The sequence below is a fragment of the Oryctolagus cuniculus genome, chromosome 11, assembly GCF_051225735.1.
Source record: "Oryctolagus cuniculus isolate XC-2025 breed Fujian yellow rabbit chromosome 11, ASM5122573v1, whole genome shotgun sequence".
Classification (NCBI taxonomy): Eukaryota; Metazoa; Chordata; class Mammalia; order Lagomorpha; family Leporidae; genus Oryctolagus; species Oryctolagus cuniculus.
Window position 1 is genome coordinate 29,083,979 of NC_142877.1, and position 14,580 is coordinate 29,098,558.

A 14,580-nucleotide genomic window follows, 5' to 3' on the forward strand; every position below is an offset into this window, starting at 1 on the left:
CCATTGCACTCGGAAAGACTTCAGAGACTCCTGTGTTGGCCCTTAAGGAATTGGGGCCTCCCCAGCCTCATCCCCTGAGAGTGGGCAAGGGCCCAGCCCCAGGTGCACCTGCAGATGCCCCTGCCCCCACATGGGAGATAAGGGGTTACAAGGACTCCTCTGCAGCTGAACAAATAGGTGCTGCATTGGTGGGATGCAGAGGTGGACAAGTGGTCACCACTTTGGGTGCAAGTGGGCAGTGCGATGATTAGCCACCCCATTTTGCAGGTGGGGAAATGGAGGCTGTTTCCTACCAGAGCAGTGAAAGCCTCTAGATTCCCAGCTGAATCTGAGGAACACTTGCCCTGACTCCTGCTTGTCCCAAAGGCTCGCTCTTCACTCCCAATCCAAACCCTTCGAGGGCAGAGTAGGTGGAACATGTTAGACTTTTCATGGCCTGGAGTGTTCTAGAAGCCCCCTCCACTGACAGCTTGAGCAGCAAGAGCAGCCCTGGCGTGGATGAGGGGGCCAGGGCAGCTGGGGGCCGGGTGGGGACTGCTAACTCCTCCCTGAGTCCTCAGTCCCTGGGCACCTGCCCTCCGGGTTTCACAGAGGGAGGCAGCTGGGTGCTGGGATGCGGCCCAGGCCACATGGCAGATTGGGACCTTCTAGCCTGTCCAGGATCCTCCTGCCCCCGCCTCCCACTCTGATCTCAGAGCAACCAAAGGGGCAGGGGTGGGCGTGGCCAGTGGTCGGCTGCCTGGCTCATGCTGCACTAGGCCATGGGGGCAGGGGCAGCACGTGCCGAGCGTCCACAGTGCCCAGGCCTTGTGCCAGGTGCTGACATCCATGGCCCCATCTGTCCCCATCACAACCCAGCATCATGACGTGTTCTGATGCTTTGGGATTTTAAAACACACCTAAGCCTAGCAGTTAGGTATTTCGGTTTATTTTGCAGTCGGGATGGGAGCTGTGGCCCTTGGTATAGCCAGGAAACAAAACTCTTCCCAAAGAGAAGACCCCGGGGCTGGGAAAGCGGGTGCCAGGGGGCCTCACAGTCTGGATGAGGACTGCCTGTGCCCCTGGAAAGTTCAGAGGTGGCAGAGGTGCCCCATCGCCCTCCCCCCAGCAAGAGAAACCTACATTCCGGGGTGCTCTTAAAGGGAACCACGTCCCTTTAAGACCAGGCACGAAGGCAGTTTAAAATCCTGGGCTGCTGGCCAGTTTTAAAGGTTGTTTTGCTCTGGCCGAGGCGGGGCAGGAATGCAGGAGCCCGGGAGCAGCCACGTGCCAGCGGCTCACGTGGTGAGGAGCAGGGAGCTGGTTCGTGCCTGCCTGAGAGTGGGGTGGGGGAAAAATCACCAACTTCACCGTCCGAATGGCTCACGGGGTAGCGTGGCAAGGACAGTGTTAAAGTTATGTTTTCCTTTGAATTGGACGGACAGGCTCCACTTCATCAAGGACAAACTTTTCCATTCCAGAATGCACCTCGAGATAGAGGATGAGAAAGCATCTCAGGGGCTCCCTTCTGTCCCCTCCCCGTTTCCCGCACTGCAGAGGTAACCACAAGTCTGACCTCTCTCATGCTGGTTTACTTTTGCCTGCTCATGAGTTTCCCATAAATGAAGCCAGGACTCTCATGCCTGGCTCCCTTCACACAGCATAAGGAGTTTGAGATTCGTTATATCGTCTCTTCTAGTAAGTTTGTTCCCTTGCGTTGCTGTGTAGTATTCCACTGATAGGAACATAGCCCTCAATTGAATTTATCATTCTAATTTATGTTTGAGAAAACTTTTTGTAATTTAAAAAATTATTTGAGAGGCAGAGATAGCAACCTTCCACCCACTGGGTTCACTTCCCAAATGCCTGTGGTGACCAGGGCTGTGTCAGGACTAAAGCCAGGAACCAGAAACTCAACCCAGGTCTCCCTTGTGGGTGACAGGAACCCAACTACTTGAGCCATCGCTGCTGCCTCCTGGGTCTGCATTAGTAGGGCTGCAGGCAGGTGCTGGACCCAGGCTCCAGTGTGGGGAGTGGGCATCGTAACCATTGGGCCAAATGCTTGCCCCTGTCTTTAAATTTATAAAAAATTAAGGTAGAGAGACAGAAGACAGAGCTCCCATTGAGTGGCTCACTCCCCAGATGCCTGCAATGGCTGGGGCTGGGCAACACTGAAACTGGAAGACAGGAACTCCATCCACGTCTCCTGCATAGGTGACAGGGACCTAATCATTTTGGTCACCAGCTGTTACCTCCTGCATTAGCAAGAATTTGGAATCATTATTTTAAAAATATTTATTGAAAGGCAGTTACAGAGATAGGGAGAGAGACGGAGACAGGGTCTTCCGTTCGCTGGTTCACTCCCCAAATTACAACAGTGGGGCTAGGCCCGTCCAAAGCCAGGAACCTGGAACTCCATCCAGGTTTCCCACATGGGTGCAGGGGCCCAAGAACTTACATCCTCTGCTGCTTTCCCAGGTGCATTAGCAGGGAGCTGGATCTCAAGTGGAGCATCCAGGACTTGAGCTGTGTCACATGGGATGTGGTGTTGCAGGTGGCAGCCCAACCCGCTACACCACAGCTCAGCCTGAGGAAGCTGGAATTAGGAGTCGGAAGTAGAACTCCAATTCAGGCACCGAGATATGGGGTACAGACATGCCAGCTGGTGTCTTATCTACTAAGCCAGACGCCCGCCCCAAGACATAATTTATGTGCGGTAAAATTCACCCTTTTGAGTGTACGGGATCTTTGATAAATGCACGCAGTTATGCAGCTGCCACACAGAAGAGATCTAAAACATATTCACCTTCCCTGGTTGGATTATTTGGGACTATTACAAATTGTTCCTGGAAGCTACCCAGAGTGGCAGGCCGGGTTAGGGTGTGGACACTCAGCTTTAGTGCCTTCCACACACTTCCCCAAGCCTCTACACCGTAAGTTCTATGTATCCTTGTCTTCTCCAAAATCAGTAAATTTTAATTTCCCTCTGGATTCGATGGCTGTCAATAACCAAGAGCTCTGTTGACTGTCAAGTGCAAACTCGCACACTGTCACGGGGCAGCAACAGAGTCTCCCCGCCACCCCTCACCCCCGGCCTCTTCTCTGACTCTCTCATATCGAAAGAGTAGTCTTTGTCCTAATTTTCTTTCTCAAGCCAGTGACTTTTTTTTTTTTTTTTTGACAGGCAGAGTGGACAGTGAGAGAGAGAGACAGAGAGAAAGGTCTTCCTTTGCCGTTGGTTCACCCTCCAATGGCCGCCGCGGCCGGCGCGCTGCGGCTGGCGCACCGCGCTGATCCGATGGCAGGAGCCAGGAGCCAGGTACTTTTCCTGGTCTCCCATGGGGTGCAGGGCCCAAGCACCTGGGCCATCCTCCACTGCACTCCCTGGCCACAGCAGAGAGCTGGCCTGGAAGAGGGGCAACCGGGACAGAATCCGGCGCCCCGACCGGGACTAGAACCCGGTGTGCCAGCGCCGCTAGGCGGAGGATTAGCCTAGTGAGCCACGGCGCCGGCCTCAAGCCAGTGACTTTAAAACATCAAAGTGACTCTTTGGAGCTAGAAAACCGACTAGCTAGAGAGATCTTTAAATCTCTGGATCCCCTACTCTCCACAGGTTATAAAACCATCTGAGGTGCAGAGCGCAGCTCAGACAAGGAGGTTCTTGGCCACGCGGGCCCTGGAAGCAGATGGGAAACATTGCTGTTTTGCATGAAAGCCATGCCTCGAGAGGATGTGCGATGCTCCCATTGTTAGGGAAGACGTGTCCCCACCCTCCCCATGCCTGAGGAATCTGTGTGCCTGCCAAGGAGGGCCCCACCCTGCCCCTGCCCCTGCCCACACTGGCACGCCTGCCCCCAGGAGGAGGAGTGAGCACAGCTGCCAGGCTCTGAGTCAGCGAGAGGGGAAGGGGCCTCACGTGGCTGGGCGGAGGCTGCCGCGTGGGGCCTCCCGGACCTCAGCCCTGCAGGAAGCGCGGGCCGTTTGAAAGGACGAATCACACATGGCCTCGTCCTCCTGGGGCCCGGCCAAGGCCACTTCCCAGAAGGGAGGGCTGGGCAGGGCGCCTCCAGGCTTGGGGCTGGGAGTGCGAGCCTGGCGTGGGAAGGGGGCACCCAGGGTTGGGTGTGGGAAGATAAGCAGGGGTGGGGCTCGGGGGAGGCCATGGGGGGTCAGAGGGAGAAGGGGAGACACAAGGAGAGTGTGAGGGGTGGCCTGAGCTCTCCTGCCCTGCACACTTCCAGCCTTACATGCGTAACCTCAGGGAAGTGATTTGACCCCACTGGGGCTCAATTTCCTCTCCTGTAAAATGGGAATAATAAAGCCCCACTTCAAAGGGTGGATTGGAGCAAGTGGGTTGGTGCTGTGGCTGCTGGGGCTTGGGGCCAGCACGTGGACTGAAAGATCAGGGAGGTGAAAAGGGGTGGCCTGAGGGCTTCCCTTCCTCCACAGGGACCAGTCCGGGTGATGGGCTCAGGAGGGAGTACGGGATGGGATTTGGTGGCGACAGGGAGGGGAAAGCTGTTTGGCCTCTAGAAGACTCAGCAGGGGTGACAGCATCTCCCAGATGGTCCAGGGAGGTGGCGAGGAGAGGATAAAAATCACCTAACTTTTGCCTCCTTTATTGCAGGGCGGCTCCTTTATGTCAGACCACCCTGATGCTCAAAAAAAAAAAAAAATCACATCTCTGTCTTTCAAGTCCTGCTCTGCTCTTGGAGAAGTGGCTGGACACCGTTATCAGGCAGTCATTGCAAAAATCCACTGCCTGCGGCCGGCAGATTCCACCCAATCGCCCGGCCCTCCTCCAGGAGGCCAGGTGTGGCCTGACTGGTCTGGCCTGAGGTTCCAGGTTCTAGAGACAACATGCGGTGTCTCCAGCTGTCAAAAGCTGATAGGACTGTCCAGGGAGGGAGCTCCCTATCCCAGGGTGTGTGTGCACGCAGGGCCTGGAGGCTGGAATGGAGGTCTGGGAGGGGCAGCCACGCAGAACTCACTTTCCAAGCGTTGTCACCATCAGTCGCTGCACCAACAACCTTACCCCAGTGTGGGCAGGGAGCAGAGACAGGCAGGTGGGAAGGCGGGCAAAGGGCCAGTGGGAAGGGGTGTGGAGGGGCTGCAGGCGACCCCTGACAGGATTGCTGAGGAAAGCAAGGCTGCAGCAGGGGGCACCTCTGCCCACCGTCAAGAGGGGAGGCGTGGCACACAGCCCACCCAGGCAGGTGGGCGGAGTCACCATCCAGCTCTCTCTGCCAACCTCCAGGTTTCCCAGGAGCCCCATCTGACTGCTGTTCTTTCTCACCTTGTCTGTCTGATGGCACCTCACACGGGCCAGGCCTCTGGAGTGCTGGGACTTGGTATGGACTCACTGCCTGGAGAGTGGGCAGAGGCCGGACTACTGTGCTCCAGATGCCAGGGGGCCCCCCAGCGACCAGAGTCCTTTACCAGCTGTCTGCTGTAATCAGCGGCAGACATGCGCCCTGGCTGACGGCGATTGGGACTGGGGAGCAGGAAGTGAGCCAGCCTTCCTCCCCAGCTGAGGCCCCGCTGCCTCTGAGCCCGCCCTTCCTCCTGCAGGCGTCTCTGGGGTGTACCTGTGGTCAGAATGCCCAGCGGCTTTGGCCGGCAGCCCCACCAGATCCCATGGGGCCTGGAGCGTGCCCCTCCAAGGGCTTCGGCTCCAGGATTCCCGCCTGCGCTGCCCTGCCTTGTGCTTGCTTGTCACCCAGGAGCACTCAGCTCAGTTCCAGTCTTGCGGCCTTGTGCACGGCCTGGGTAGCAAAGCCGGGAGCCACAGCCTAGGTGCAGCCCACGGAAGACATCACCACTGTTGACAGAGGGGGCAGCCCGGGCAGGAGGGCTTCCTGGGCCAAGAGGGTGGGAGGGGGAAGGGACTCCAGGCCGGGGGGGGGGGGGGCGGCGCTTTAGGTACAGTTCCCTGGACCACACCTGGAGAGGCTCAGTGACTCTGCCAAGCAGTGAAGAAGTATCTTCCTTTGACCAGGAGTGCAGGGCAGGTGGTGAGGCCCAGGCAGAGGAGGCCTTGTGGGCTCCCAAGCACCACTGGGCCAAACCTCCAGTCTTCTTTATTTCTCCAAGATACATTTACTGGAAAGGCAAAGCTACGGTGAGGGAGACATGGAGAGGTCTGATGCACGACCCCGATGACCAGTAGCTCCACCGCAGTCTCCCACGTGGGTAGCAGGGGCCGGCCCAAGCATATCCGCTGCTGGCTTCCCAGGTGCATCAGCAGGGAGCTGCTCGATCAGAAGCAGAGCAGTTGGGATCTGAGTTAGCACCGATCGCGATGTCGGTGCCCCAAGCAGCAGCTTAACTCGGAAGCCGAGTCCCCCAAATCAGGGGTCTTCACTCCATCGCAAGGTGCTTGTGCCTGGTGGTACCCCTCAGGTTTTTTTTTTTAAAAGATTTATTTCTTTACTTTTTTTAAAGAAACTAGCCCATATTTATTTTTTAATATTTATTTATTTGAAAGTCAGAGTTACATAGAGGAGAGGCAAAGAGAGAGAAAGGTCTTCCATCCAATGGTTCACTCCCCAATTAGCCACAGCGGCCGGAGCTGTGCCGATCCAAAGCCAGGAGCCAGGAGCTTCTTCCAGATCTCCCACATGGGTGCAGGGGTCAAGGACTTGGGCCATTTTCCACTGCTCTCCTGGGCCATAGTAGAGAGCTGGATCGGAAGAGGAGCAGCCGGGACTAGAACCGGCACCCATATGGGATGCCGGCACTTCAGGCCAGGGCGTTAACCCGCTGCACCACCGCCAGCCCCTATTTATTTATTTGAAAGTCAGAGTTACACGGAGAGAGAAAGAGAGAGAGAGGTCTTCCATCCACTGGTTCACTCCCTAAATGGCTGCAATGGCTGGAGCTATGCCGATCCGAAGCCAGAAGCCAGGAGCTTCTTCCAGGTCTCCCACACAGGTGCAGAGGCCCAAGGACTTGGGCCATCTTCTACTGCTTTCCCAGGCCATAGCAGTGAGCTGCATTGATAGTGGAGCAGCTGAGACTTGAACCGGTGCTCATATGGGATGCTGGCACTGCAGGCCTCAGCTTTACCCACTACGTCCCTTACGTTTAAGGTACAAACCTCTTCAGGGTACCTTTGCTTGTCTCCCTAGAAAAGTCAAGCAAGGAGTGGGGGGAAGGCGCTGTGGCATAGAGGGTTGAGTGGCCACCTGCGATGCCAAAATCCCATATGGGCGCCGGTTCAAGACCCAGCTGCTTCAATTCCGATCCAGCTCCCTGCTAGTGCGCCTGGGAATGCATGGGAAAATGGCCCAAGTGCTTGGGCCCCGGCACTCATGGGAGAACAGGTTGAAGAAGCTCCTGGCTATGGTCTGGGGAGTGAACCAGCAGATAACTCTTTCAAATAAATAAATAAACCGTTTTTTAAGTTGAGCAAGGGGCTTGCTGGAGGTGGCAGTGTGAAAGGGATCCCGGGTCATTCGCTGGGGCTTGTCAAGGACATAGTTGGGGACAGCTTAGGACCCGAGTTCGACTCATTCTTCGCGGAACTGAGTCCTGGCCGATCCCGCTGCAGGAGCCCACGCAGCACAGTCAGCCCAGAACCACCTACACACGCTTGTTTCCCGCCAGCGTCACCGTGTCTAAGGGTAAAGGCCTGGAACCGGCATTTTAACAGGGGCCCCGGTGATTGCCATGCGCTGGTCAGTGTGTGAACTCGGTCCTGCGTTTTCGGACCCCAGCGCAGCAGCTTGGCCCCGGCCTCTTCCACAAAGTCCACGTGCCCGGCGGCGCCCTCTAGCGGGCAGAGATCGCCGGCCTGAGGCCCGCGTGTCCACACCGGGAGCCACGAGCGTGCCCCGGCAGGAAATCCTGCCTCCGACGCCGAAGCCCGCCCGTGTGCCAGGTCCAGGCGTCGGAATTCAACGTCCGGGCCCAGCTCCCGGCGCCGCGCGCGCCGCGTGAGGACCCACCCACTCCGCTCTGCGTCGCGCGCAGGCGCTCACGGGCCGCGCGCGCGTGCGCGTGTCGCCATTGTGTTCCCGCCGCTGAAGGAAACGGAGAGTTGGAAGTCTGTGCGCTTGGAAGGCAGCCGGAGTGCGACGCCTCGACGACAGCAGCCCGCGGCGACAGGGGCAGCACACTCAGGACTGGGTGCCCGGTGCAGGCCTGCCTGACAGGAGTAAGGAACTACAACCCCCGAAGTGCACTGCGACGCAGGGCTGCGGGAGGCGGTGACGTAAGGGGTCTTCGCCGCCACGGTTTCTCGTGGCGCGGGCTGATGACGCGCCGTGTGTGTGTGGCTGGAGAGTCGCGGGAGGTCGGCACCGGGGCGCGGGCTGCAATTCTCAGAGCTCCTTCGCGAACCGTCCTGCTGGACCGCTGTAAACAGTCTGCTTAGCCCTTGCTCCGAACTGTGTGCGCGTTGCCCCCCAGGCAGGCCGCGGGGCCAGCCAGATGCCCTTACGGCTGTCAGTTGTAACAAGTGCTGTATGCCCTTCGATGAGTTTCCCCCGGTGTTGGCATCTCCTGCCCGGCTTTCTGTATCGTCTTCTCGCTTCTCTCTGTGCCGTGTAGGGGAGTTGCAGACACGATGCCCCTTTACCTCTGTACTTGAAGGCACATCCGGGGGTGTTTTGTATAAGCGAGGGCCGCGCCCCCGTTCAGAGCCTGCTAGCTGTCTTCTGACCCGCAGCCAGCCGTCCTAATGATGCCGTCGCGGGAGGGTACCCCGTTCTTGGTTCTGGATCCGGCGCAGGAGCAGGCGTTGCGTTCAGCCGGCGGCGGGGGAGCGGGGTGATCTCTTTTCCTCTCCTTGAGTCTGGCCGCACCCCCCCCCCCACCACCCGGGTTTTCCTTCCTGCCCAGGATCCTGATGCACTGGGTTCGGAGGTTTCTTCCCCACCCAGCTCTGTGAGGTTGCCCGGAAGCCCCTGTTTTGGAGGGTATGGGCGTGCCCCAGCTGGGCCGGGAGGGTGAGAGGCCCCACCTGCCAGCCAAGCCTGCGCGCTCAGCCCCGCACCTGAGAGCCCAGAGGCTGCCCGTGGGTCCGGCCCAAGCTGGGCTTCCCTTCCCAACTCACCGAGGTCTCTGGCTTCCCTGTAGCGGCTGCCCCGGAGTCATGGTCCACGCCTTCCTCATCCACACCTTGAGGGCCCCACATGCCGAGGACACGGGCTTTTGCCGAGTGCTCTACTCCTGTGTCTTTGGTGCTGAGAAGTCGCCGGATGACCCCAGGCCACATCAGGCGGAGAGGGACAGGCTCCTCCGCAAGGAGCAGATCTTGGCCGTCGCCAGGTAACGGTCCACCCCCGCCCAAGCCTTCAGGGAACCCTGAGCAGTTGTGCTAGCTGCTCTGGGCTGGGGAACCCTGCGGATCCACGCGTTAGAGTGGCATTTCTGAGTGTGATGCCGTGGGTTATGTTATGCAGAAAGGGGTTAGAGAAATCATAGTGCCATTAATACAAGTTAGCATCTACTGAGCCTGTTAAGTTGGTGCTGGGCATTTATGTCCTCAGCAATCCGTGTATAGTAGCTCATTTAATATTTGTAGATTCTTAGGTAAGTGGTTGTTTTCCCATCACACAGATTAAGCTGAGGTACATAGTGTTTAAGAAACCTAACTGCCCCACATTGGCAGAACTGAGACTTGAATGTAGACAGGCAGACACTTTGCCATGCAGGACTTATTAGGGCCTTTAGTGTGCTTGTAAGCTTTATGAAATGTCTAAGGAAGAGAGAGAATGTGTAGTATATGGGGCTCTGTATACTCGGGGCCTCCTGAAAGCCTGGGACCCACCTCATAGAAACCCTATACCAGATGACGGCGACTAGCACTGGATTGGCCCAGCCCAGATCCGGATGGATCTAGCAGATGCCTGAGGCTCCTGGCTCCCTCTGCCTTCTGGGAGGGGAATTTCCACTCTGGGGCAACCCTTTGGCAGCTCCTGCCATCCCCTGGCCTCCTCAGCCCGCTGGTCTTCCCCAGGACGTAGTCAGGTGCCTTTGAAACCAGCTAGCGCACGACCCATGCTGGAAGGCGTTTCAGGGAAGATTCGCGGCAGATTTCAGAAGCCATGGCAGTCCCCTGTCGCTGGGAGAAGGTTGTGGGAGGGGACGAGGAGGAGAGGTTGGGCAGTGGCATTTAACCTGCTTGCTGCTGCTCTCCTTTCTGTCTCGGAGACCCCTGGGACGCAGGTGGGGCGGGCTGACCCTGGCGCCCATTTCCGGCTGTGTTCAGAGCCTGCCTTCTCCTGGCCATGAGGGGAGTGAGGCGGTTCAGCGCTTGGCGGCTGGGGCCTGGATTCCCACCCAGATTTCACATCCTGGCTCTGGGGCCCTGGGCAGTTCTCACAGTCTCTCTGGGCCTCTCCTGAGCTACAGAGACAATAGCAGCTCCCAGCCGCGGTGGTGGTGGTGAGCATGCCCGAAGTTGGTGTGTGGGCCACCAGCCTCGTCACCTCCAGCCTGACCTGCGTGCTCTCCCCAGGCAGGTGGAGTCCATGTGCCGACTGCAGCAGCAGGCGTCTGGCCGGCCCGCCACGGACCTGCAGCCCCTGGCCTCCGATGAACCAGTGCCCCTGCAGGAGGCCCCATACGGGGCCTTCCGCCTGGCAGCAGGGGACCCCTTCCGGGAGCCACGGACAGTGCTGTGGCTAGGTGTCTTCTCTCTGGGTTTTGCCCTGGTGCTGGACACCCACGACAACCTGCTGCTGGCTGAGAGCACGCTCCGGCTGCTGGCACGCCTCCTCCTCGACCACCTGCGGCTGCTGGCCCCTGGCACCAACCTCCTGCTGCGGGCTGACCGCATTGAGGGCATCCTCACCCGCTTCCTGCCCCACGGGCAGCTGCTCTTCCTCAACGACCAGTTTGTCCAGGTTCTGGAGAAAGAATTCAGTGCTTCCTGGCCCCGCTGACCCCGCACTGGGATGGGGCTTCCCAGGAGGGAGGGCAGAGGTTGGGTGCACAGCCAGGTGAAGCTTAGCATCTGCCGCCTGCCCAGCCCTCTCCCAACTCCAGCCTTACCTGTGACAACTGGACAGGACAGGCTGACAGCCAGGGAGCTGGACAGCGAGCAGAGGGGGCCGTTACACCCTTCCCTGGGGGAGTGGGGTCACAGAACAGCTGCCCGGTGGTCCGTTCAGCCTGCTGCATTGTGTTGGCCATGCTGGGCCTTGACTGTGCCTTTCTCCAGCCCTGCCAGCAGCTCATGTTGGGGACCTGAGGTACTGCCCAGAACTTCACTGTCACAGCACAAAAGGGGTCTTGGAGACCCTTGGGCCCACTCAGGCTGTGTCATCAACAAGGGTTTGGTTGGCTAGGGCCTGCTCAGTGTCCCACCCACAGCTGTTAGCAAGGGGCCTCTGAAGCCCCTCTCACGTCCAGCCCATGCCTGTGGGGCCATCCAGAGCTGACACAACGTGGACTTTCTCTGCGGGAGTGAAGGTGCCCCTCAGGGAACGTGAGGAGTCTGGCCTGCATGGCGCTGCCATTCTCATGTTGAATTAAAGGCACTGGTGGTGTGATCTCACCCTGTCTTTCTGTGATGACAAACGTAGTCTGCTGTGCGCGTGAACAGCTCTCTGGGTGGCCCCACCTGGGTGTCTGCCCCTGTTTGGTCCAGGATTCCCCTGGGAGGTTTCTCCGGAGGCCTCTGTCTCCTTACACGCCTCCTTCGTATGGTGGCCCTCACTTCCTCTCCTGGCTGTATCATGGGTTGGTATGGATCCCTGAGAAGCAGCGCCTCAGATGAAGGTGGCTGTGTGGGAGGTGATCCCAGGAAGGGGACTGGCCCCACAGGAGCGTCACCAGGCCTGTTAGGACGTGGGAGGGGGCGGGTATACAACAGTCACCTCGGGGCAGCCTCACCAGGGGCCGAGGGGCTGTGGGTGTTTGTCTCCCCGCTCTTTGACAGTGGTTGTGGGTTGATCCAGGGTGCGTGAACTCCCTGGCTGGCTGTTTCCCCAGATAAAGCTCTCAGGCAGTGGGAGCTGGGCCTGCGGCCTGACCAAAGGGTCATGGGTGGGGCACCAAAGACTAGTTGGGGGTCTTTAATCAGCAGCTTTATGTGATGGCTTAAAATCATTCAGTGGAAAACCCTTAGTTTCTATCGACTTTCATCCGTTGCCAGCATAGGTGGGCCTTTCTTGGCATGGGCAGGGCAGATCAGAGGGCAGGTGTTGGCTCAGCCTCAGGCTTGCTGTTCATCACCTGCCCTTTGGCATCCCGGGTGACCACACCCAGGCCCACTTAGCTGATTGGCCCTTCTGAACTTGCAGACAGGGCCACCAGTCATGCTAGTCCTCTGCCACCAATTGTTATCAGTGGGTTGAGGACACCTCCTCTGTCTTGGGGTGCCATAAATAACCCTCTGACCTTGAAGCCCTATATGGACCTCTGTATGTATGGCCAAGCTACCAGAAGTGTTCTGGAGGCCCCAGTAGGGACTTCCTGCCCTGTCTGGCCTGCTCTGCCGGGGCTGCCTTTCCCTGCTCGGGCCGGGGTGGAAGGCTCAAGCTTGCCTGGCCTCAATTCTTTCTATTTCTTAAACTGAACTTTAGGAAGATGTGGAGACTCTGCTTCCCGGAAGCAGGGTGTTGGGTGTGGTTGGTGACCTTGCTTCACATCTGGTGGAAGAGACACACCAAGAGAATGGCAAAGACTGAGGCCACGCCCCTGGGCCGCTGTGACCCTGCTTCCTGTTGTTCTGAATGCCTAGTTAGCACCAGTTTCCTGAAGCCCATGGCCTCACCCAGCACCCTTTCTGCACTCCCACTTTTGACCCAGCACCTCTTGCCAGGTTTCACCACGATTGACAACTTTCTGTTGCTTGCTTCAGCTGTGACACTCTGCAAGGTGCTATGTTGGCCACAGAGGTGTCCCCAGGGTGCCAGGAGGGACCAAGCTAGGCCAGATGACTGCACAGCACTGTGGTTCAAGCACCACTGGGTTGAAAGTGCTGTTGCATCCAGGGAGGAAGAGGGGACACCCTAGTGAGGAAGGCCTAGTGACAGAGGCAGGACTCAGTCTACACCTAAGACTTTGGCAGAAGCAGCCTTCCATCTCTAAGACTCCTCCCGCTCCTCTTTCCTGACCCAGGAAATTTCAGCAAGCCACGTGCCCCTCAGCCTTCAGAGAGAACTAGAGATTTTAAAGGGCTGCTATTGATGCCAAAGGGTCTCGGTGAGCACTGTTGGGACAACAGGGAGACTGGGGTGGGGGGAGCCTGGGACAGGAAGCTCACCTGAGAGGAGGAAGTCCCAGGTTTCCGGCCAGGTGCTGGCCTCGCTGGAAGTGTGGGGGCCCCGTCTCCCTCAGGCCAGGGTGGTTGTTCCTAACGCTGTAGCAGCCTGCTGCCCAGCACCCCTGGGCTCCATCTTCGCAGCGATGCTTCATGTACTTCAGTGAAGTGAACAAATCTGTCAGAGGCAGCACTCAGCAGCCCATTTCATCAAGGCCCTGCGGGTCCAGTACTGCAACTAAAGTGGCTGTTTTTCTTTTAAAAAATAGACCATTTTTTTCTTTAAAAACATTTTTTTAAATATTGTATTTACTTGAAAGGCAGAGTTACAGAGAGAGAGAGGGAGAGACAGAGATCTTCCATTTGCTGGTTCACTCCTCAAATGGCTGCAACGGCTGGGGTTGGGGCTGTGCCAAGCCGAAACCAGGAGCTTCTTCTTGGTCTCCCATATGGGTACGGGGGCCCAAACAGTTGGGCCATCATCCACTGCTTTCTCAGGCCCATTAGCAGGGAGCTGGTTTGCAAGTGGAGCAGCCAGGACTTAAACCAGTGCCCATATGGGATGCCAGCACTGAAGGTGGTGTCCCACAACGCCAGCCCCCCTAAGCTTCATTTCTTTAAAATGATTATTTATTTGATTATTTATTTATTTGACTAACAGATGTCAGAGAGAGAGAGAGAGAGAGAGAGACCTCCCATCCACTAGTACACTTCCCAAATTGTTGCAATAGCCAGAGGTGGGCAAGGCTGAAACCAGGAGCCCGGAACTCCATCCCAGTCTCCTATGTGGATAGCAAGGGCCTAAGCACTTGGGTCACCTGCTGCTGCCTTCCAGGGTACATCAGCAGGAAGCTAGATCTGAATCAGAGCAGCTGGGGCTGGAACCCGTGCTCTGATACGGGATGCCAGTGTCTTTCAGGAGCAGGCCAGAGCACCAGGCAGCCTAGACAGCTGCAAGACACGGGTCTGAGCCGGAGTCCTGAACATCCAGTGTAGAGGTGCCTGAACATCCAGTGTAGAGGTGCTGGTTGCCTGAACAGGAAGGAGCCTCCTGTTCCCCTTTTCTGCACCTTGGCCGCACCCCCAACCCTTGCTGTAAAAGCCCTGGCTCACTGCTTCTCAGGCCATTTCTTTAAGGAACTCTATCTTTCCTCCCTCCCTTACCCTCCCATCCCCTCCCCTCATCTTTCTTTCTCTCTCCTTTTTTTTTTTTTTTTTTTTTTACTTGACAGGTAGAGTCATAGACAGTGAGAGGGAGAGACAGAGAGAAAGGTCTTCCTTCCATTGGTTTGCTCCCCTAATGGCCACCACGGCCTGCACTGTGCCAATCCGAAGCCAGGAGCCAGGTTCTTCTTCCCAGTCTCCCATGCAGGTGCAGGGCCCAA

At 57.6% G+C, this 14,580-nt stretch overlaps 1 protein-coding gene across 4 annotated transcripts; it reads left to right on the forward strand.

Annotated features, from left to right (window-relative positions):
* The first annotated feature begins 7,757 nt into the window (after positions 1-7,757).
* On the forward strand, positions 7,758-11,485 carry AP5S1 (adaptor related protein complex 5 subunit sigma 1). Of its 4 annotated transcripts, none has more exons than XM_008256258.5 (3): positions 7,758-8,137; positions 9,061-9,252; positions 10,445-11,485. In XM_008256258.5, the coding sequence occupies exons 2-3, from the start codon at positions 9,077-9,079 to the stop codon at positions 10,869-10,871; spliced, it is 603 nt and encodes a 200-aa protein (XP_008254480.1). In that variant the 5' UTR covers positions 7,758-8,137; positions 9,061-9,076; the 3' UTR covers positions 10,872-11,485. The 4 variants fall into 4 exon arrangements, with proteins under 4 accessions (XP_008254480.1, XP_051701229.1, XP_008254481.1 ...); XM_051845269.3 differs by having other exon boundaries at positions 8,018-8,275; XM_008256259.5 differs by lacking the exon at positions 7,758-8,137 and adding an exon at positions 8,177-8,339.
* Positions 11,486-14,580: the final 3,095 nt, after the last annotated feature.